At 46.2% G+C, this 24,434-nt stretch overlaps 1 protein-coding gene across 1 annotated transcript in view; it reads right to left on the reverse strand.

The window, feature by feature from the left end:
- The window catches only part of LOC135513460 (protein unc-13 homolog B-like), a 91,439-nt gene that overhangs the window by 50,325 nt on the left and 16,680 nt on the right, over positions 1–24,434 (reverse strand). Inside the window, exon 2 of the mRNA XM_064936339.1 lies at positions 11,670–11,699. Coding sequence (XP_064792411.1) covers positions 11,670–11,699 — 30 coding nt within the window. The remainder of the gene's footprint in view (positions 1–11,669; positions 11,700–24,434) is intronic.

Below are 24,434 nucleotides of genomic sequence, written 5' to 3' on the forward strand. Positions count from 1 at the left end.
CTGAATCAGTCAGCTTGACTCTGAATCATGTGCTGTGTGACCACTGATATTTAAGACATCTCAATCTGACTCCTAAGATAAATAGACAGTGAATCAATGATTGTGTCTGAAGAGAATCAACATCAGTCAGTCTGGTCAGAGACAGACTGAATCAATGGGAGGAGAGAAGGAGAGGTGGATGGTGAGAGAGAGTTGTGTGGGTGATAAGTTCATTAAAGACATGCTCCAGAACGTATGTTTGATACCATTATATTCACTCCATTCTAGTCATTTCTATGAGCCGTCCTCCCCTCAGCAGCCTCCTCTGGATCATTGATTCTGTGTACAGCTTGCAGGTCTGAATGGGGAGGCTGCAGGACTTTCATCCATCACTCTGAGCTCCGTTGCAATGGCTTGGCTAGAGCTGAGGGGGTTAATCAGAGAATAATCCATCATTCTGTTAGCAACTGTCAGGTCTGTCTGGGAATAAAGGACATGGAGTGGTCTGTGTGTGTGTGTGTGTGTGTGTGTGTGTGTGTGTGTGTGTGTGTGTGTGTGTGTGTGTGTGTGTGTGTGTGTGTGTGTGTGTGTGTGTGTCTCTATCCATGCATGTGGATGGCTTCTCATCTGAACTATATATATATATTTTTAAATCAAAATCAATATTACTTTTGCTTCACTACATTCCTAAAGAAAATAATGTAATTTTTACTCCATACATTTTCCCTGACACCCTAAAGTACTGGTTACGTTCTGACAGGAAAATGGTCCCATTCACACACTTATCAAGAGAACATCCCTGGTCATCCCTACTGCCTATGATCTGGTGGACTCACTAAACAGAGAACATCCCTGGTCATCCCTACTGCCTCTGATCTGGTGGACTCACTAAACAGAGAACATCCCTGGTCATCCCTACTGCCTCTGATCTGGTGGACTCACTAAACAGAGAACATCCCTGGTCATCCCTACTGCCTCTGATCTGGAGGACTCACTAAACAGAGAACATCCCTGGTCATCCCTACTGCCTCTGATCTGGTGGACTCACTAAACAGAGAACATCCCTGGTCATCCCTACTGCCTCTGATCTGGTGGACTCACTAAACAGAGAACATCCCTGGTCATCCCTACTGCCTCTGATCTGGTGGACTCACTAAACAGAGAACATCCCTGGTCATCCCTACTGCCTCTGATCTGGAGGACTCACTAAACAGAGAACATCCCTGGTCATCCCTACTGCCTCTGATCTGGTGGACTCACTAAACACAAAAGCTTCATTTGTAAATTATGTCTGAGTGTTGGAGTGTTCCCCTGGCTGTCTGTAAATTATGTCAAATAATTAACATCCAATCACATTAACCGTTACTCTCTTGTGGGAATTCCACTTTATTTTTCCTTTATTTAACTAGGCAAGTCAGTTAAGAACAAATTCTTATTTTCAATGACAGTCTCGGAACAGTGGGTTAACTGCCTTGTTCGGGGATTTGAACTTGCAACCTTTCAGTTATTAGTCCAATGCTCTAACCACTAGGATACCCTGCCACCCCACTAACAGTCTGTATGTAGCCAAACGTAGCTGCTGCTCATGTTGGTATCTGTACTGATGGCACAAAAGCCATGACAGGGAGACATAGTGGAGTGGTAATGCGCGTGCAAGCAGGGTAGACTGCAGCATCCACAGAGAGGCTCTTGGGTACACTGCAGCATCCACCGAGAGGCTCTTGGGTACACTGCAGCATCCACCGAGAGGCTCTTGGGTCCACTGCAGCATCCACCGAGAGGCTCTTGGGTCCACTGCAGCATCCACCTAGAGGCTCTTGGGTACACTGCAGCATCCACCGAGAGGCTCTTGGGTACACTGCAGCATCCACCGAGAGGCTCTTGGGTACACTGCAGCATCCACCGAGAGGCTATTGGGTCCACTGCAACATCCACCTAGAGGCTCTTGGGTACACTGCAGCATCCACCGAGAGGCTCTTGGGTACACTGCAGCATCCACCGAGAGGCTCTTGGGTACACTGCAGCATCCACCGAGAGGCTCTTGTGTACACTGCAGCATCTACCGAGAGGCTCTTGGGTCCACTGCAGCATCCACCGAGAGGCTCTTGGGTCCACTGCAACATCCACCTAGAGGCTCTTGGGTCCACTGCAGCATCCACCGAGAGGCTCTTGGGTACACTGCAGCAACCACCGAGAGGCTCTTGAGTACACTGCAGCATCCACCGAGAGGCTCTTGGGTACACTGCAGCATCCACTGAGAGGCTCTTGGGTCCACTGCAGCATCCACCAAGAGGCTCTTGGGTACACTGCAGCATCCACCGAGAGGCTCTTGGGTACACTGCAGCATCCACCGAGAGGCTCTTGGGTACACTGCAGCATCCACCAAGAGGCTCTTGGGTACACTGCAGCATCCACCAAGAGGCTCTTGCTGCCAAGGGAATGCCTGACAGCTTGAAAGACAAAAAAGAAACGTCCCTTTTTCAGGACCCTGTCTTTCGAAGATAATTCGTAAAAATCCAAATAACTTCACAGATCTTCATTGTAAAGGGTTTAAAACACTGTTTCCCGTGCTTGTTCAATGAACCATAAACAATTAATGAACATGCACCTGTGGAACGGTCGTTAAGACACTAACAGCTTACAGATGGTAGGCAATTAAGGTCACAGTTATGAAAAATTAGGACACTAAAGAGGCCTTTCTACTGACTCTGAAAAACACCAAAAGAAAGATGCCCAGGGTCCCTGCTCATCTCTGTGAACGTGCCTTAGGCATGCTGCAAGGAGGCATGAGGACTGCAGATGTGGCCAGGGTAATAAATTGCAATGTCTGTACTGTGAGACGCCTAATACAGCGCTACAGGGAGACAGGACGGACAGCTGATCGTCGTCGCAGTGGCAGACCACGTGTAACAACACCTGCACAGGATCGGTACATCCGAACATCACACCTGTGGGACAGGTACAGGATGGCAACAAAAACTGCCCGAGTTACAGCAGGAATGCACAATTCCTCCATCAGTGCTCAGACTGTCCGCAATAGGCTGAGAGAGGCTGGACTGAGGGCTTGTATGCCTGTTGTTTTTATTTTATTTATTTTTTATTTCACCTTTATTTAACCAGGTAGGCTAGTTGAGAACAAGTTCTCATTTGCAACTGCGACCTGGCCAAGATAAAGCATAGCAGTGTGAACAGACAACAGAGTTACACATGGAGTAAACAATTAACAAGTCAATAACACAGTAGAAAAAAAAGGGGAGTCTATATACATTGTGTGCAAAAGGCATGAGGAGGTAGGCGAACAATTACAATTTTGCAGATTAACACTGGGGTGATAAATGATCAGATGGTCATATACAGGTAGAGATATTGGTGTGCAAAAGAGCAGAAAAGTAAATAAATAAAAACAGTATGGGGATGAGGTAGGTGAAAATGGGTGGGCTATTTACCGATAAGACTATGTACAGCTGCAGCGATCGGTTAGCTGCTCAGATAGCAGATGTTTGAAGTTGTTGAGGGAGATAAAAGTCTCCAACTTCAGGGATTTTTGCAATTCGTTCCAGTCACAGGCAGCAGAGTATTGGAACGAAAGGCGGCCAAATGAGGTGTTGGCTTTAGGGATGAAAGGCAGGTCCTCACCAGACATCACCGGCAACAACGTCGCCTATGGGCACAGACCCACCGTCGATGGACCAGACAGTACTGGCAAAAAGTGCTCTTCACTGACGATTCACGGTTTTGTCTCACTAGGGGTGATGGACGGATTTGCGTTTATCGTCAAAGGAATGAGCGTTACACCGAGGCCTGTGGGATCGATTTGGGGGTGGAGGGTCCGTCATGATCTGGGTGTGTCACAGCATCATCGGACAGAGCTTGTTGTCATTGCAGGCAATCTCAATGCTGTGCCTTACAGGGAAGACATCCTCCTCCCTCATGTGGTCCCCTTCCTGCAGGCTCATCCTGACATGACCCTCCAGCATGACAATGCCACCAGCCATACAGTGCGTGATTTCCTGCAAGGCAGGAATGTTAGTGTTCTGCCATGGCCAGCGAAGAGCCCGGATCTCAATCCTATTGAGCACGTCTGGGACATGTTGGATCGGAGGGTGAGGGCTAGGGCCATTCCCCCCAGAAATGTCCTGGAACTTGCAGGTGCCTTGGTGGAAGAGTGGGGTAACATCTCCCAGCAAGAACTGGTAAATCTGGTGCAGTCCATGACGAGGAGATGCACTGCAGTACTTAATGCAGCTGGTGGCCACACTAGATACTGACTGTTACTTCTGATTTTGTTCAGGGACACATTATTCCATTTCTGTTAGTCACACGTCTGTGGAACTTGCTCAGTTTATGTCTCAGTTGTTGAATCTTTTTATGTTCATACAACTACTTACACATGTTAAGTTTTCTGAAAATAAACGTAGTTGACAGTAAGAGGACGTTTCTTTTTTTGCTGAGTTTATATTCAATGCGCAGGACAAAATTGAGGCTATGATTAAGAAGTTGGAGCTCTTCTCTGTCTGCATTAACAAGGAAACACACAGGTCATTCCATCATTGTATGTTTTTTTTGCATGAAAATGAACTCATGCTTACGGACAATGTCAAATGTGATATAGCGCAGCACCTGAGTGAGCTAGGTGTGTAATTACGCAGGTACTTTCCCAAAACGGATGACAGAATCAACTGGATTCGTTATCCCTTTCATGCCCTGCCTGCAGTCCACTCACCGATATATGAACAAGAGAGCCTCATCGAAATTGCAACAAGTGGCTCTGTGAAAATTTTAATTTAAATCAGAAGCCACTGCCAGATTTCTGGATAGACCATGGTGCTTGCCTACGGAGCTGTGAGGGGAACGGCACCGCAGTACCTCCAGGCTCTGATCAGGCCCTACACCCAAACAAGGGCACTGCGTTCATCCACCTCTGGCCTGCTCGCCTCCCTACCACTGAGGAAGTACAGTTCCCGCTCAGCCCAGTCAAAACTGTTCGCTGCTCTGGCCCCCCAATGGTGGAACAAACTCCCTCACGACGCCAGGACAGCGGAGTCAATCACCACCTTCCGGAGACACCTGAAACCCCACCTCTTCAAGGAATACCTAGGATAGGATAAGTAATCCTTCTCACCCCCCCTCCCCTTAATGATTTAGATGCACTATTGTAAAGTGGCTGTTCCACTGGATGTCAGAAGGTGAATTCACCAATTTGTAAGTTGCTCTGGATAAGAGCGTCTGCTAAATGACTTAAATGTTAAATGTAAAAATGTGGATAGGGCTGCGCTCAGAGTATCCTTCCTTGGCAAATCGCGCTGTTAAGACCGATGCCCTTTGCAACCACGTACCTATGTGAGAGTGGATTCTCAGCCCTCGCGAGCATGAAAACTAAATACAGGCACAGACTGTGTGCGGAAAATGATTTGAGACAGACTCTCTCCAATAGAACCCAACATTGCAGAGTTATATGCATCATTTCAAGCACACCCTTCTCATTAACGATTTTTACTTTCATTTTCCCAACCCATTCCCTTTGAGTGACAGCTAGCAAGATGCACACACAGCAGAGCGAGAACAATGATGTGGTGCACATATGGGATGTAGCGCGCAATTCTCAGAGACCACTTTTGGCTCATGACTTACTTTCAGATCTACTGGCTAAAAAAAAAGTAAACAAAAAGTACCAGAGAATCTCTTTAACCTGTTGAAACTCTAGGGGCGCAATTTCATTTTTGGATGAAAAACGTTCCCGTTTTAAACAAGATATTTTGTCACAAAAAGATGCTCGACTATGCATATAATTGGTAGCTTTGGAAAGAAAACACTGACGTTTCCAGAACTGCAAAGATATTTTCTGTGCGTGCCCTAGAACGTGAGCTTCAGGCAAAACCAAGATGAGACGGCATCCAGGAAATGAGCAGGATTTTTGAGGCTCTGTTTTCCATTGTCTCCTTATATGGCTGTGAATGCGAGAGGAGTAAGTCTGCCCTTTCTGTCGTTTCCCCAAGGTGTCTGCAGCATTGTGACGTATTTGTAGGCATATCATTGGAAGATTGACCATAAGAGACCACATTTACCAGGTGTCCGCCCGGTGTCCTGCGCCGAAATTGGTGCGCAAAAGTCAGCTGCAAGTATTTTTCCACAGAATTCAGAGAAGAATGCAGGCTTCCACGAACGATATATCAATGAAGAGATATGTGAAAAAACACCTTGAGGATTGATTCCAAACAACGTTTACCATGTTTCGGTCGATATTATGGAGTTAATTCGGAAAAAGTTTGACGTTGTAGGTGACTGAATTTTCGGTTCGTTTCGGTAGCCAAATGTGATGTACAAAACGGAGCGATTTCTCCTACACACAGACGCTTTCAGGAAAAACTGCGCATTTGGTATGTAACTGAGAGTCTCCTCATTGAAAACATCCGAAGCTCTTCAAAGGTAAATGATTTTATTTATTTGGTTATCTGGTTTTTGTGAAAATGTTGCGTGCTAAATGCTACTCAAAATGCTAAGCAAGCTTAGCATACTCTTACACAAATTAGTCAATTGCTATGGTTCAAAAGCATATTTTGAAAATCTGAGATGACAGTGTTGTTAAGAAAAGGCTAAGCTTGAGAGCAGGCGCATTATTTTCATTTTATTTGCAATTTTCAGAAATCGTTAACGTTGCGTTATGCTAATGAGCCTGAGGCTTTAGTCACGATCCCGGATCCGGGATGGGGAGTTTCAAGGGGTTTTAACAATCTCCATTCACATTAGAAATACTGAGACAGCTGACAAGGATGGAGGGGGGAGAAAGAGCGGGATGGAGGAGAGAGGAGGGAGATAGGGAGACAAAGGGAGACGAGGGAGGAGAGAGATAGGGAGACAAAGGGAGACGAGGGAGGAGAGAGATAGGGAGACAAAGGGAGATGAGGGAGGAGAGAGATAGGGAGACAAAGGGAGAGGAGAGAGGCAGAGAGATAGGGAGACAAAGCCAAAGGGAGAGGAGATAGGGAGACAAAGAGAGAGGGAGGAGGAGAGAGATAGGGAGACAAAGAGAGAGGGGGGAGGAGAGAGATAGGGAGACAAAGGGAGAGGAGAGAGATAGGGAGACAAAGGGAGAGGAGGGAGGAATTTGATTTGCTATATATTGATACTGTGCTCAAACCCCCCAAAAAACGAGTTTAACTAAATGACACAAAAACATGGAAACTTGGGAGCCGTGCCATGTCCCCAAAGAGAGGCTCCTTTGGGACAGCAGACAGACAGGACTGCTGAGGGACAAGACAGAGCCTGCCTCCTGGCATCTTACTGAACTAGATCATTATAAAGGATGTTCCCAAATTGGGCCATAACAGGGGACATGAGGGGTCCTCAGTGTTGTTGCATTTGATACGAGATGAAAAATGACTTCACACCACTGGTTACCATTATAATGATAGAATATTATCCTGTGCCGTTACATCTCTTGGAAGATCTTACTTCCTTGTTAGTGAGATAAATGACTGATGAAAATGCACTTCTTTGCTTCCATTAACACAGGACCAATCAAATCGCAAGGCTATCAGTGATGCACCACCAAATCAAGGGCTGAGGACAGCTCTGCTGAGGAACAATCTGTGTGTGTGGGCTTTCCTCCCCCTATTCACATACTGGGCTGATAGTCCATTTCCCTAACATCCCGCTACAGGTGACCAGTTGTATCGTCTCCATCCCGCTACAGGTGACCAGTTGTGTCGTCTCCATGTCGCTACAGGTGACCAAGTTGTGTCGTCTCCATCTCGCTACAGGTAACCAGTTGTGTCGTCTCCATCTCGCTACAGGTGACCAGTTGTGTCATCTCCATCCCGCTACAGGTGACCAGTTGTATCGTCTCCATCTCGCTACAGGTGACCAGTTGTGTCGTCTCCATCTCGCTACAGGTGACCAGTTGTGTCGTCTCCATCTCGCTACAGGTGACCAGTTGTATCGTCTTCATCTCGCTACAGGTGACCAGTTGTATCGTCTCCATCCCGCTACAGGTGACCAGTTGTGTCGTCTCCATGTCGTTACAGGTGACCAGTTGTGTCGTCTTCATCTCGCTACAGGTGACCAGTTGTGTCGTCTCCATCTCGCTACAGGTGACCAGTTGTATCGTCTCCATCCCGCTACAGGTGACCAGTTGTATCGTCTTCATCTCGCTACAGGTGACCAGTTGTATCGTCTTCATCTCGCTACAGGTGACCAGTTGTGTCGTCTCCATCTCGCTACAGGTGACCAGTTGTGTCGTCTCCATCTCGCTACAGGTGACCAGTTGTGTCGTCTCCATCTCGCTACAGGTGACCAGTTGTATCGTCTCCGTCTCGCTACAGGTGACCAGTTGTATCGTCTTCATCTCGCTACAGGTGACCAGTTGTGTCGTCTTCATCTCGCTACAGGTGACCAGTTGTGTCGTCTCCATCTCGCTACAGGTGACCAGTTGTATCGTCTCCATCCCGCTACAGGTGACCAGTTGTATCGTCTTCATCTCGCTACAGGTGACCAGTTGTATCGTCTTCATCTCGCTACAGGTGACCAGTTGTGTCGTCTCCATCTCGCTACAGGTGACCAGTTGTGTCGTCTCCATCTCGCTACAGGTGACCAGTTGTGTCGTCTCCATCTCGCTACAGGTGACCAGTTGTATCGTCTCCGTCTCGCTACAGGTGACCAGTTGTATCGTCTTCATCTCGCTACAGGTGACCAGTTGTGTCGTCTCCATCTCGCTACAGGTGACCAGTTGTGTCGTCTCCATCTCGCTACAGGTGACCAGTTGTATCGTCTCCATCTCGCTACAGGTGACCAGTTGTATCGTCTCCATGTCGCTACAGGTGACCAGTTATATCGTCTCCATCTCGCTACAGGTGACCAGTTGTATCGTCTCCATCTCGCTACAGGTGACCAGTTGTATCGTCTCCATCTCGCTACAGGTGACCAGTTGTATCGTCTCCGTCTCGCTACAGGTGACCAGTTGTGTCGTCTCCGTCTCGCTACAGGTGACCAGCTGTATCGTCTCCGTCTCGCTACAGGTGACCAGCTATATCGTCTCCGTCTCGCTACAGGTGACCAGTTGTATCGTCTCCATGTCGCTACAGGTGACCAGTTGTGTCGTCTCCGTCTCGCTACAGGTGACCAGTTGTGTCGTCTCCATGTCGCTACAGGTGACCAGTTGTGTCGTCTCCATGTCGCTACAGGTGACCAGTTGTGTCGTCTCCATGTCGCTACAAGTGACCAGTTGTGTCGTCTCCATGTCGCTACAGGTGACCAGTTGTGTCGTCTTCATGTCGCTACAGGTGACCAGTTGTGTCGTCTCCATGTCGCTACAGGTGACCAGTTGTGTCGTCTCCATGTCGCTACAGGTGACCAGTTGTGTCGTCTCCATGTCGCTACAGGTGACCAGTTGTGTCGTCTCCATGTCGCTACAGGTGACCAGTTGTGTCGTCTCCATCTCGCTACAGGTGACCAGTTGTGTCGTCTCCATCTCGCTACAGGTGACCAGTTGTGTCGTCTCCGTCTCGCTACAGGTGACCAGTTGTATCGTCTCCATCTCGCTACAGGTGACCAGTTGTGTCGTCTCCGTCTCGCTACAGGTGACCAGTTGTGTCGTCTCCATGTCGCTACAGGTGACCAGTTATGTCGTCTCCATCTCGCTACAGGTGACCAGTTGTATCGTCTTCATCTCGCTACAGGTGACCAGTTGTGTCGTCTCCATCTCGCTACAGGTGACCAGTTGTGCTGATTTCACATTCTATTTCTCAGTTCTCTTATCTATCTATCCCCAGATGAAATGATGGCACGGACAGCTGTACCCGGTGTGGAGGAGAGGAAGAGGAAGAGAGGTAAGGAGCTCAAAGCCAGTTGAGGGTAAAGACTGGCGAGGAGGTCATAAAACGTAGCCAGAGAGTGTAGTTAGAACCGACACGAGCCTGTCAAGAATATCCTCTAATCCAGCACCACGACGACAAGCAGGGAAACCTGTTCTCAACTGATCACGTACAGCGCATTCAGAAAGGATCCATAACCCCTGACTTATTACACATGTTGTTGTTGTTACAGCCTCAATTCAAAATGAATTAAATAGATTTCTCACCCATCTACACACAATACTCCATAATGACAAAGTGAAAATATGTTTTTTTTAGAAAAATTTTGCAAAAGTATTGAAAACGAAATACAGAAATATCACATTTACATAACTATTCCCACCTCTTTGCTATGACGCTCCAAATTGAGCTCAGGTTTGATCATCCTCACTACAACTTGAATGTAGTCCACCTGTGGCCAATTCAATTTTTTGGATAAACACGCCTGTCCACACGGAGTGTGTCAAGAACTGCAATGCTGCTGGGTTTTTCACGCTCAACAGTTTCCCATGTGTATCAAAAAATGGTCCATCACCCAAAGGATATCCAGCCAACTTGACACAACTATGGGGAAAAAATTGGAGTTAACATGGGCCAGCATTCCTGTACCTTGTAGAGGGCATGTGCCGACGAATTGAGGCACTTCCGAGGGCAGTAGGGGTGCTACTGCATATTTGGAAGGAGTTGCTAATGTTTTGTACACTCAGTGTATGTCTGGGGTAAGGTATAAAACCATTTCTAAAGTGTTGAAAGTTTCTTACAGCACAGTGTTCTCCATCTTTGAGAAATAAAACAAAAGATATGGAACTACCCAGCCTAGAGCTGGCCGTCCTACCAAAGTGAGCAACTGGGCAAGAAGGACCTTGGTCAGGGAGGTGACCAAAAAAAAGACCACTCTGACAGAACTACAAAGTTCCTTGGCTGAGATGGGAGAATCTGCCAGAAGGACAACAGTCTCTACAGCATTTCACCAATCTGGGCTTTATGGTAGAGTGGCCAGATGGAAGCCAATCTGGAGGAAAGGGACCATGATAGCATGCATGGAGTTTGCAAAAAGGCACATGAAAGACAGAGCATAAGGCAAACGCTTCTGTTGTCTGATGGGACAAAAACATCTTTGGCCTGTATGCAAAGCGCTATGTCTGGAGAAAGCCAGGCACAGCTCATCACCCATCTAAAACAATCCCTACAGTGAAGCATGGTAGTGGCAGCATCATGCTATGGGGATGATTTTCAACAGCAGGGCCTGGGAGACTGGTAAAGATAGAGGGAACAATGAATGGAACCAAATACAGGCAAATCCTTGAGAACCTGCTTCAGAGTGCAAATGACTTTAGACTGGCGTGAAGATTTACATTCCTACAGGACAATGACCCCAAGCACACAGCCAAAGCAACACTGGAATGGCTTCAGAACAAGAATGTGAAAGTCCTTGAGTGGCCCAGCCAAAGCCCAGACTTGAATCCAATTGAACATCTTTGGAAAGACTTGAAGATTGCTGTTCAATGCCGCTCCTCATCTAACTTAACAGAGCTTAAGAAAATCTGCATGAAAGAATGGGGAAAAAATGACTAACTCCAAAACTGCTACAGACATACCCAAGACAACTCAAAGCTGTCATTGTCGTCAAGGGTGCCAGACTCGGGTGTCAATACTTTTGTATTTCAATAAATTTGTAACAATTTTAAAAAATATATATGTTTTCACTGTCATTATGGGATATTTGTGTGTAGATGGATGAGAAAAAAAATATTGAATCCATTTTGAATACTTTCTGAAGGCACTGTCGGTAAATGTGCACAGAAAACCACATCTTGTTTGTGCGTTGGTCTTTTTTTTTACCTGGAGGCCCATGCAGCTTGGCTTTCTTTACTGAAAAAGAGAGAGAGAGAGAGAGAGAGAGAGAGAGAGAGAGAGAGAGAGAGAGAGAGAGAGAGAGAGAGAGAAGAGAAGAGAAAGGTTAGTCCTGTAATCAACAGGGACATCAAATTTAAAAAACACAGTGACAGTGGTTTGTAGAGTGTAGAGAGAAAGCGAGACAGAGCAGGCGAAACAGACAGTAATATATGAGATTATTTATAGACTGCCACACACACACACTGGGGTGTTAAACAGGTGATTTGTCTGAAGCCGTTGCTCGGCACAGCTTGCCATGGTTCACGTCAGGTTGGCAGACTGACACTAAGGAAAGGCCCAGTGTCCTAGTGGGAACATCGCCAGCCAGTCCACCTGTAATAGCCTTCATCCCTGGAGACAGATACATTTCCCAGCTCAACCGGAGTTCTGAGTTCACTACAGCAGTATCACCGTCCTCTTCTGGGGCCAGAGAGTAATGCCACAACGTAATGTACTTTCTATGCCTGTGTGATATGTGGTTGTCCCACCACTAACTAAGTCGCTCTGGACAAAAGCGTCCACTGAAATGACTCAAATGTAGAACTTAAGAGGGACAGATGGCAGCGTTGGCAGATGTTGGGCTGTTTGTATCGAGCGTCTTAAGTGCTGATCTAGGACACTGTCTGTCCAAAACCATCGTGTTCATGCGTGTCTCACTTGGTAGAGCGCGGCACTTGCAATGCCAGTGTTGTGGGTTCGATTCCCATGGCGGACCAGTACGAACGGAAAAAAATGTATGTGCTCACTACTGCAAGTTGCTCTGGATAAGAGAGTCCACTAAATTACGAAAATGTAAATATCAGATCACCTGCTGTCAGTGTGTGTGATTCCATGTGAGTGTGTGTGGGGGAGCAGGGGTGTTCTGGTGGGGTAATCCCTAGCCTAATGCTTTAAGCAGGGTTAGACTAGGTCTCTCCTGTGTGTTTATAGGATCAGAATAGAACACAGGGAACCCTCATTGATGCAGTAAGGTAACAGACCAGGTAAACCTCCCTTGACCCTAAGAAACACTACAGAACTCTGAAAGACTTGCAGGGAATGACAAATCCTTTGCTTTCATTCACTCTTTATTGAACGATGATGTGAAAGTCATCTGACTTCGGGCCATATTGTTTTAGTCACACAGTGATGACTTCGTTAGAGACCATCTGCAGTAGCAATGACTTTGGCACCTGTGTGTGTGTGTGTGTGCGTGCGTGCGTGCGTGTGTGCGTGTGTGCAAGGTGTGTGTGTGCAAGGTGTGTGTGTGCAAGGTGTGTGTGTGCAAGGTGTGTGTGTGCAAGGTGTGTGTGTGCAAGGTGTGTGTGTGTACATGGTGTGTGTGTGCAAGATGTGTGTGTGTACATGGTGTGTGTGTGTACATGGTGTGTGTGTGTGTGTGTTTTTGGCTTTACTATCCTTGTGAGAACCAGAAGTCCTCAGGATAGTAAAACAAGGAAAATTCAGACAAGTGGGGACATTTAGGTTTACAATAATGGTTAGGGTTAGAATTAGGGTTAAGGTTAGGGGTGAGAGAAAAATGGGATTTTGAATGGGAATCAATTGTTTGGTCCTCACAAGTATAGTAAAACAAACGTGTGTGTGTGTGTGTGTGTGTGTGTGTGTGTGTGTGTGTGTGTGTGTGTGTGTGTGTGTGTGAGAGTGTGTGTGTGTATGTGGTGAGGTCTGCATGGACGCAGGATCCTTTGAAGCACAGGTAGTTAATGAACTGTCATCTGAATCAAAGACAGCTTTTAGCAGCCCTCTGAAGCCCGCTCATACACACACACGAATAGAATCTGCTCAGCGTATCTATCACCCACTCTTCATTCAGCACGACTGGACTGATCTGGACCGGAACAAAAGGGGTGTACACACACACACACTCACTGTAAGGGATCCACAAGGAGAGACGTGGTGAAGCTTAAAACAGTAGTAGCAGCCTTCAGAAAGTGCTTTTTATACAGACAGACATATACAGAAATACACCTCGGGTCTAGTCAGATGAACAGTTATACTGGTAGACACCTCGGGTCTAGTCTGATGAACAGTTATACTGGTAGACACCCCAGGTCTAGTCTGATGAACAGTTATACTGGTAGACACCCCAGGTCTAGTCTGATGAACAGTTATACTGGTAGACACCTCGGGTCTAGTCAGATGAACAGTTATACTGGTAGACACCTCGGGTCTAGTCTGATGAACAGTTATACTGGTAGACACCTCAGGTCTAGTCTGATGAACAGTTATACTGGTAGACACCTCAGGTCTAGTCTGATGAACAGTTATACTGGTAGACACCCCAGGTCTAGTCTGATGAACAGTTATACTGGTAGACACCTCAGGTCTAGTCAGATGAACAGTTATACTGGTAGACACCTCGGGTCTAGTCTGATGAACAGTTATACTGGTAGACACCCCAGGTCTAGTCTGATGAACAGTTATACTGGTAGACACCTCAGGTCTAGTCAGATGGACAGTTATACTGGTAGACACCCCAGGTCTAGTCTGATGAACAGTTATACTGGTAGACACCCCAGGTCTAGTCTGATGAACAGTTATACTGGTAGACACCCCAGGTCTAGTCTGATGAACAGTTATACTGGTAGACACCTCAGGTCTAGTCAGATGAACAGTTATACTGGTAGACACCTCGGGTCTAGTCTGATGAACAGTTATACTGGTAGACACCTCGGGTCTAGTCTGATGAACAGTTATACTGGTAGACACCTCGGGTCTAGTCAGATGAACAGTTATACTGGTAGACACCCCAGGTCTAGTCTGATGAACAGTTATACTGGTAGACACCTCGGGTCTAGTCTGATGAACAGTTATACTGGTAGACACCTCGGGTCTAGTCAGATGAACAGTTATACTGGTAGACACCCCAGGTCTAGTCTGATGAACAGTTATACTGGTAGACACCCCAGGTCTAGTCTGATGAACAGTTATACTGGTAGACACCTCAGGTCTAGTCTGATGAACAGTTATACTGGTAGACACCCCAGGTCTAGTCTGATGAACAGTTATACTGGTAGACACCTCGGGTCTAGTCAGATGAACAGTTATACTGGTAGACACCCCAGGTCTAGTCTGATGAACAGTTATACTGGTAGACACCTCAGGTCTAGTCAGATGAACAGTTATACTGGTAGACACCTCAGGTCTAGTCAGATGAACAGTTATACTGGTAGACACCTCGGGTCTAGTCTGATGAACAGTTATACTGGTAGACACCTCAGGTCTAGTCAGATGAACAGTTATACTGGTAGACACCTCGGGTCTAGTCAGATGAACAGTTATACTGGTAGACACCTCGGGTCTAGTCTGATGAACAGTTATACTGGTAGACACCTCAGGTCTAGTCAGATGAACAGTTATACTGGTAGACACCTCGGGTCTAGTCAGATGAACAGTTATACTGGTAGACACCTCGGGTCTAGTCTGATGAACAGTTATACTGGTAGACACCCCAGGTCTAGTCTGATGAACAGTTATACTGGTAGACACCTCGGGTCTAGTCAGATGAACAGTTATACTGGTAGACACCTCGGGTCTAGTCTGATGAACAGTTATACTGGTAGACACCTCAGGTCTAGTCTGATGAACAGTTATACTGGTAGACACCTCGGGTCTAGTCAGATGAACAGTTATACTGGTAGACACCTCAGGTCTAGTCTGATGAACAGTTATACTGGTAGACACCTCGGGTCTAGTCAGATGAACAGTTATACTGGTAGACACCTCGGGTCTAGTCTGATGAACAGTTATACTGGTAGACACCTCAGGTCTAGTCAGATGAACAGTTATACTGGTAGACACCTCGGGTCTAGTCTGATGAACAGTTATACTGGTAGACACCTCAGGTCTAGTCTGATGAACAGTTATACTGGTAGACACCCCAGGTCTAGTCTGATGAACAGTTATACTGGTAGACACCTCAGGTCTAGTCTGATGAACAGTTATACTGGTAGACACCCCAGGTCTAGTCTGATGAACAGTTATACTGGTAGACACCTCGGGTCTAGTCAGATGAACAGTTATACTGGTAGACACCTCGGGTCTAGTCTGATGAACAGTTATACTGGTAGACACCTCGGGTCTAGTCTGATGAACAGTTATACTGGTAGACACCCCAGGTCTAGTCTGATGAACAGTTATACTGGTAGACACCTCGGGTCTAGTCTGATGAACAGTTATACTGGTAGACACCCCAGGTCTAGTCTGATGAACAGTTATACTGGTAGACACCTCGGGTCTAGTCTGATGAACAGTTATACTGGTAGACACCCCAGGTCTAGTCTGATGAACAGTTATACTGGTAGACACCTCGGGTCTAGTCAGATGAACAGTTATACTGGTAGACACCTCGGGTCTAGTCTGATGAACAGTTATACTGGTAGACACCTCAGGTCTAGTCTGATGAACAGTTATACTGGTAGACACCTCGGGTCTAGTCAGATGAACAGTTATACTGGTAGACACCTCGGGTCTAGTCTGATGAACAGTTATACTGGTAGACACCTCAGGTCTAGTCTGATGAACAGTTATACTGGTAGACACCTCGGGTCTAGTCAGATGAACAGTTATACTGGTAGACACCTCAGGTCTAGTCAGATGAACAGTTATACAGAAATACACCTCAGGTCTAGTCTGATGAACAGTTATACTGGTAGACACCTCGGGTCTAGTCTGATGAACAGTTATACTGGTAGACACCTCAGGTCTAGTCTGATGAACAGTTATACTGGTAGACACCTCGGGTCTAGTCTGATGAACAGTTATACTGGTAGACACCTCAGGTCTAGTCTGATGAACAGTTATACTGGTAGACACCTCAGGTCTAGTCTGATGACCAGTTATACTGGTAGACACCTCAGGTCTAGTCAGATGAACAGTTATACTGAAATACACCTCGGGTCTAGTCTGATGAACAGTTATACAGGTAGACACCTCGGGTCTGTATATAGCTGCTGTATGTCTCACGGAGTGACTGGACGTGAACGCCCAGGCGGCTGTATCGTTACTGACCTGTTACAGCCACTTAATACTGGCAGCTGGGGCCCTTCCCTCATCTACACACACACACCTCTGTTTTTAGAAAGGTGAAATATGGTCTGTGTGTGTGTGTGTGTGTGTGTGTGTGTGTGTGTGTGTGTGTGTGTGTGTGTGTGTGTGTGTGTGTGTGTGTGTGTGTGTGTGTGTGTGTGAGAGAGAGAGAGAGAGCCATAGACAAACCATCCTCCTGTCATACTGTGTACTAGGATCATATGTTCATCTCTCCCTCTTTAGTCTGACACGCCCAGCCTCTCAGTCTACCAGTCAGATACAGATGCAGGATCTTAATTTGATCATCCTGTTACAGGAGAACTTTCCTGCAGGACATTTTTAACTTGTAGTGTACTTGAGTTTACTAGCTTCTGAAGCTAGTAATTTCCACTTTGATGTTTTCCTTACAATAAATGTATCACCCCTACACAAATCTCCATTAATGATAATCTACATAATAATTCACATTTCCTGTTGTTTCAGGATTATTTTCCTGCTGTAGAAAACTGGCTCAAATTAAGATCCTATATTTGTAGGACACTAAAAGTTATCATAATCTCCAAACTTAATGCCTGTTCTACCCCATCATACTTAATGCCTGTTCTACCACATCATACTTAATGCCTGTTCTACCCCATCATACTTAATGCCTGTTCTACCACATCATACTTAATGCCTGTTCTACCAAATCATACTTAATGCCTGTTCTACCAAATCATACTTAATGCTTGTTCTACCAAATCATACTTAATGCCTGTTCTACCTCATCATACTTAATGCCTGTTCTACCAAATCATACTTAATGCCTGTTCTACCACACCATACTTAATGCCTGTTCTACCACATCATACTTAATGCCTGTTCTACCACATCATACTTAATGCCTGTTCTACCAAATCATACTTAATGCCTGTTCTACCACATCATACTTAATGCCTGTTCTACCACATCATACTTAATGCCTGTTCTACCACATCATACTTAATGCCTGTTCTACCCCATCATACTTAATGCCTGTTCTACCACACCATACTTAATGCCTGTTCTACCACACCATACTTAATGCCTGTTCTACCACATCATACTTAATGCCTGTTCTACCACATCATACTTAATGCCTGTTCTACCCCATCATACTTAATGCCTGTTCTACCACATCATACTTAATGCCTGTTCTACCCCATCATACTTAATGCCTGTTCTACCCCATCATACTTAATGCCTGTTCTACCACATCATACTTAATGCCTGTTCTACCACACCATACTTAATGCCTGTTCTACCACATCATACTTAATGCCTGTTCTACCACACCATACTTAATGCCTGTTCTACCACACCATACTTAATGCCTGTTCTACCACATCATACTTAATGCCTGTTCTACCAAATCATACTTAATGCCTGTTCTACCCCATCATACTTAATGCCTGTTCTACCCCATCATGCTTAATGCCTGTTCTACCAAATCATACTTAATGCCTGTTCTACCATACCATACTTAATGCCTGTTCTACCACATCATACTTAATGCCTGTTCTACCACACCATACTTAATGCCTGTTCTACCACATCATACTTAATGCCTGTTCTACCAAATCATACTTAATGCCTGTTCTACCCCATCATACTTAATGCCTGTTCTACCACATCATACTTAATGCCTGTTCTACCAAATCATACTTAATGCCTGTTCTACCCCATCATACTTAATGCCTGTTCTACCCCATCATACTTAATGCCTGTTCTACCACATCATACTTAATGCCTGTTCTACCACATCATACTTAATGCCTGTTCTACCAAATCATACTTAATGCCTGTTCTACCAAATCATACTTAATGCCTGTTCTACCACATCATACTTAATGCCTGTTCTACCCCATCATACTTAATGCCTGTTCTACCACACCATACTTAATGCCTGTTCTACCCCATCATACTTAATGCCTGTTCTACCACATCATACTTAATGCCTGTCCTACCACATCATACTTAATGCCTGTTCTACCAAATCATACTTAATGCCTGTTCTACCCCATCATACTTAATGCCTGTTCTACCCCATCATACTTAATGCCTGTTCTACCACATCATACTTAATGCCTGTTCTACCACATCATACTTAATGCCTGTTCTACCAAATCATACTTAATGCCTGTTCTACCAAATCATACTTAATGCCTGTTCTACCACATCATACTTAATGCCTGTTCTACCCCATCATACTTAATGCCTGTTCTACCACATCATACTTAATGCCTGTTCTACCACATCATACTTAATGCCTGTTCTACCACATCATACTTAATGCCTGTTCTACCACATCATACTTAATGCCTGTTCTACCACATCATACTTAATGCCTGTTCTACCACATCATACTTAATGCCTGTTCTACCACATCATACTTAATGCCTGTTCTACCCCATCATACTTAATGCCTGTTCTACCACATCATACTTAATGCCTGTTCTACCACATCATACTTAATGCCTGTTCTACCCCATCATACTTAATGCCTGTTCTACCCCATCATACTTAATGCCTGTCCTACCACATCATACTTAATGCCTGTTCTACCACATCATACTTAATGCCTGTTCTACCACACCATACTTAATGCCTGTTCTACCACATCATACTTAATGCCTGTTCTACCACACCATACTTAATGCCTGTTCTACCACACCATACTTAATGCCTGTTCTACCACATCATACTTAATGCCTGTCCTACCACATCATACTTAATGCCTGTTCTACCACATCATACTTAATGCCTGTTTTACCACACCATACTTAATGCCTGTTCTACCACATCATACTTAATGCCTGTTCTACCACATCATACTTAATGCCTGTTCTACCACACCATACTTAATGCCTGTTCTACCACATCATACTTAATGCCTGTTCTACCACATCATACTTAATGCCTGTTCTACCCCATCATACTTAATGCCTGTTCTACCCCATCATACTTAATGCCTGTTCTACCACACCATACTTAATGCCTGTTCTACCCCATCATACTTAATGCCTGTTCTACCACATCATACTTAATGCCTGTTCTACCACATCATACTTAATGCCTGTTCTACCACATCATACTTAATGCCTGTTCTACCACATCATACTTAATGCCTGTTCTACCACATCATACTTAATGCCTGTTCTACCACATCATACTTAATGCCTGTTCTACCACATCATACTTAATGCCTGTTCTACCCCATCATACTTAATGCCTGTTCTACCACATCATACTTAATGCCTGTTCTACCACATCATACTTAATGCCTGTTCTACCACATCATACTTAATGCCTGTTCTACCCCATCATACTTATTGCCTGTCCTACCACATCATACTTAATGCCTGTTCTACCACATCATACTTAATGCCTGTTCTACCACATCATACTTAATGCCTGTTCTACCACCTCATACTTAATGCCTGTTCTACCACACCATACTTAATGCCTGTTCTACCACATCATACTTAATGCCTGTTCTACCACACCATACTTAATGCATGTTCTACCACATCATACTTAATGCCTGTTCTACCACATCATACTTAATGCCTGTTCTACCACATCATACTTAATGCCTGTTCTACCCTACCATACTTAATGCCTGTTCTACCACATCATACTTAATGCCTGTTCTACCACATCATACTTAATGCCTGTTCTACCACACCATACTTAATGCCTGTTCTACCACATCATACTTAATGCCTGTTCTACCACATCATAATTAATGCCTGTTCTACCACACCATACTTAATGCCTGTTCTACCACATCATACTTAATGCCTGTTCTACCACATCATACTTAATGCCTGTTCTACCACACCATACTTAATGCCTGTTCTACCACACCATACTTAATGCCTGTTCTACCACATCATACTTAATGCCTGTTCTACCACATCATACTTAATGCCTGTTCTACCACACCATACTTAATGCCTGTTCTACCACACCATACTTAATGCCTGTTCTACCACACCATACTTAATGCCTGTTCTACCACACCATACTTAATGCCTGTTCTACCACATCATACTTAATGCCTGTTCTACCACATCATACTTAATGCCTGTTCTACCACACCATACTTAATGCCTGTTCTACCACATCATACTTAATGCCTGTTCTACCACACTACTGGTACAATCAATAGTACACAAGTATAAACACCACAGGACCATGCAGCCGTCATACCACTCAGGAAGGAGACGCATTCTGTCTCCTAGAGGTGAACGTACTTTGGTGCGAAAAGTGCAAATTAATCCCAGAACAACAGCAAATGACATTGTGAAGATGCTGGAGGAAACAAGTACAAAAGTATGCATATCCACAGTAAAACGAGTCCTATATCGATATAACCTGAAAGGCCACTCAGCAAGGAAGAAGCCACTGCTCCAAAACCGCCATGAAAGAGCCAGACTATGGTTTACAACTGCACATGGGGACAAAGACCATACTTTTTAGAGAATTGTCCTGATGAAACAACAATAACAACTGTTTGGCCATAATGACCATCATTATGTTTGGAGGAAAAGGGGGAGGCTTGCAAGCCGAAGAACACCATCCCAACTGTGAAGCACGGGGGTGGAGGCATCATGTTGTGGGGCTGCTTTGCTGCAGGAAGGACTGGTGCACCTCACAAAATAGATGGCATCATGAGGACAGAAAATGATGTGGATATATTGAAGCAACATCTCAAGACATCAGTCAGGAAGTTAAAGCTTGGTCGCAAATGGGTCTTCCAAATGGACAGTGACCCCAAGCATACTTCCAAAGTTGTTGCAAAATGGCTTAAGGACAACACAGTCAAGGTATTGGAGTGGCCATCACAAAGCCCTGACCTAAATCACATACACAATTTGTGGGCATAACTGAAAAAGCTTGTACGAGCAAGGAGGCCTACAAACCTGACTCAGTTACACCAGCTCTGTCAGGAGGAATGGGCCAAAATTCACCCAACTTATTGTGGGGAGCCTATGGAAGGCTACCCGAAACATTTGACCCAACTTAAACAATTTAAAAGCAATGCTACCAAATACTAATTGAGTGTACGTCTGACCCACTGGGAATGTGATGAAAGAAATAAAAGCTGAAATAAATCGTTCTCTCAACTATTATTGTGACATTTCACATCCTTAAAATAAAGTGGTGATCCTAACTGACCTAAAACAGGGAATTCTTTACTAGGATTAAATGTCAGGAATTGTGAAAGACTGAGTTTAAATGTATTTGGCTAAGGTGTATGTAAACATCCGACTTCAACTGTACTTACTGACTGCATCGTTAGACAGGCTGAACTCCAAGCCGTGTCCCTGGTAACCCGTGGCAACAGCCCAATTAAGACGCAGTCAGACCACCTGAGGGAGGAACCTCAGAGGGAGCCAGGGGGAGAGGGGGGGGATATAGACAGTGACACGGAGTCACTCTTCTTACTCTCAAAGTGTGCACTTCATCACTTCCCTTCATGGATTTGACAGAAAATAACTGGTATAGGAAATGTGGTGGGAACGCCCTCTCGGTAGCATATTGCACCAACAGCAATTTAATAGTTTTACATTTATAGGGAGAGGTGAACATCGACACTTCAGGAGAAAGTAGAGATTATTGGGACACAGGAGAGAGGCCGACCGTGTGCCATCATAATGCCGTTTGGCCTGCTGGACAATGGCTGCTCTAATAATGACAGACTTTTGAGAGGATATAATGATGTAACATTTAATCCCACATACGACCACTGTGTGTGTACGTAGCAATACTCTGCTCTGTGACAACTTACTGTGGGTCAAATCCATCTGCGTGTGGAGCAAGGCAAACTCCACGACCCATCATTCCCTCTCTATCAAAACACTGTGTATTCCAAATCCAATCCTTGGCAGGGTTGGTCTCTATTTAAAGCCCTCCAACAGACAAAGAGAAGAGAGCGCGAGGACAACAGGGGGCGGAGAGAGAGCGAGGAGACAACAGGGGGCGGAGAGAGAGAGAGAAAGGACAACAGGGGGCAGAGAGAGAGCGAGGAGACAACAGGGGCAGAGAGAGAGCGAGGTGAGGACAACAGGGGCAGAGAGAGAGAGGACAACAGGGGCAGAGAGAGAGAGAGGACAACAGGGGCAGAGAGAGAGAGGACAACAGGGGCAGAGAGAGAGAGAGGACAACAGGGGCAGAGAGAGAGAGAGAGGACAACAGGGGGCAGAGAGAGAGAGGATAACAGGGGCAGAGAGAGAGGATAACAGGGGGCAGAGAGAGAGTGGAAAACAGGGGGCAGAGAGAGAGAGCGAGGTGAGAACAGGGGGCAGAGAGAGAGAACGAGGACAACAAGGGGCAGAGAGAGAGCGAGGACAACAAGGGGCAGAGAGAGAGTGAGGACAACAAGGGGCAGAGAGAGCGAGGAGAGAACAGGGGGGCGGAGAGAGAGCGAGGAGAGAACAGGGGGGCGGAGAGAGAGAGAGAGGACAACAAGGGGCAGAGAGAGAGCGAGGACAACAAGGGGCAGAGAGAGCGAGGAGAGAACAGGGGGGCGGAGAGAGAGCGAGGAGAGAACAGGGGGGCGGAGAGAGAGAAAGGACAACAAGGGGCAGAGAGAGAGCGAGAAGAGAACAGGGGGGCGGAGAGAGAGAAAGGACAACAAGGGGCGGAGAGAGAGCGAGAAGAGAACAGGGGGGCGGAGAGAGAGAGAGGACAACAGGGGCCTGAGAGAGAGAGGACAACAAGGGGCAGAGAGAGCGAGGAGAGAACAGGGGGGCGGAGAGAGAGAGAGGACAACAGGGGCCTGAGAGAGAGAGGACAACAAGGGGCAGAGAGAGCGAGGAGAGAACAGGGGGGCGGAGAGAGCGAGGAGAGAACAGGGGCCGGAGAGAGAGAGAGGACAACAGGGGCCGGAGAGAGAGAGAGGACAACAGGGGCCAGAGAGAGAGAGGACAACAGGGGCCGGAGAGAGAGAGAGGACAACAGGGGCCGGAGAGAGAGAGAGGACAACAGGGGCCGGAGAGAGAGAGAGGACAACAGGGGCCGGAGAGAGAGAGAGGACAACAGGGGCCGGAGAGAGAGAGAGGACAACAGGGGCCGGAGAGAGAGAGAGGACAACAGGGGCCAGAGAGAGAGAGAGGACAACAGGGGCCAGAGAGAGAGAGAGGACAACAGGGGCCAGAGAGAGAGAGAGGACAACAGGGGGCAGAGAGAGAGAGGACAACAGGGGCAGAGAGAGAGAGAGAGGACAACAAGGGGCAGAGAGAGCGAGGAGAGAACAGGGGGGCAGAGAGAGTGAGGAGAACAGGGGGGCAGAGAGAGCGAGGAGAACAGGGGGCCGGAGAGAGCGAGGAGAACAGGGGGCCGGAGAGAGCGAAGAGAACAGGAGGCAGAGAGAGAAGAGAACAGGGGGCAGAGAGAGAAGAGAACAGGGGGCAGAGAGAGAAGAGAACAGGGGGCAGAGAGAGAAGAGAACAGGGGGCAGAGAGAGAAGAGAACAGGGGGCAGAGAGAGAAGAGAACAGGGGGCAGAGAGAGAAGAGAACAGGGGGCAGAGAGAGAAGAGAACAGGGGGCAGAGAGAGAGAGAGGAGAGCAAGGAGAGCGGGAAGCAGAGCCAGGCAGTGGTCACCAGAGTTCAGAGAGAATACCCTGTCAGATTATCATGACGTCACAATCCTCTT

Source organism: Oncorhynchus masou, chromosome 25 (genome assembly GCF_036934945.1).
Source record: "Oncorhynchus masou masou isolate Uvic2021 chromosome 25, UVic_Omas_1.1, whole genome shotgun sequence".
NCBI classification, from domain to species: domain Eukaryota; kingdom Metazoa; phylum Chordata; class Actinopteri; order Salmoniformes; family Salmonidae; genus Oncorhynchus; species Oncorhynchus masou.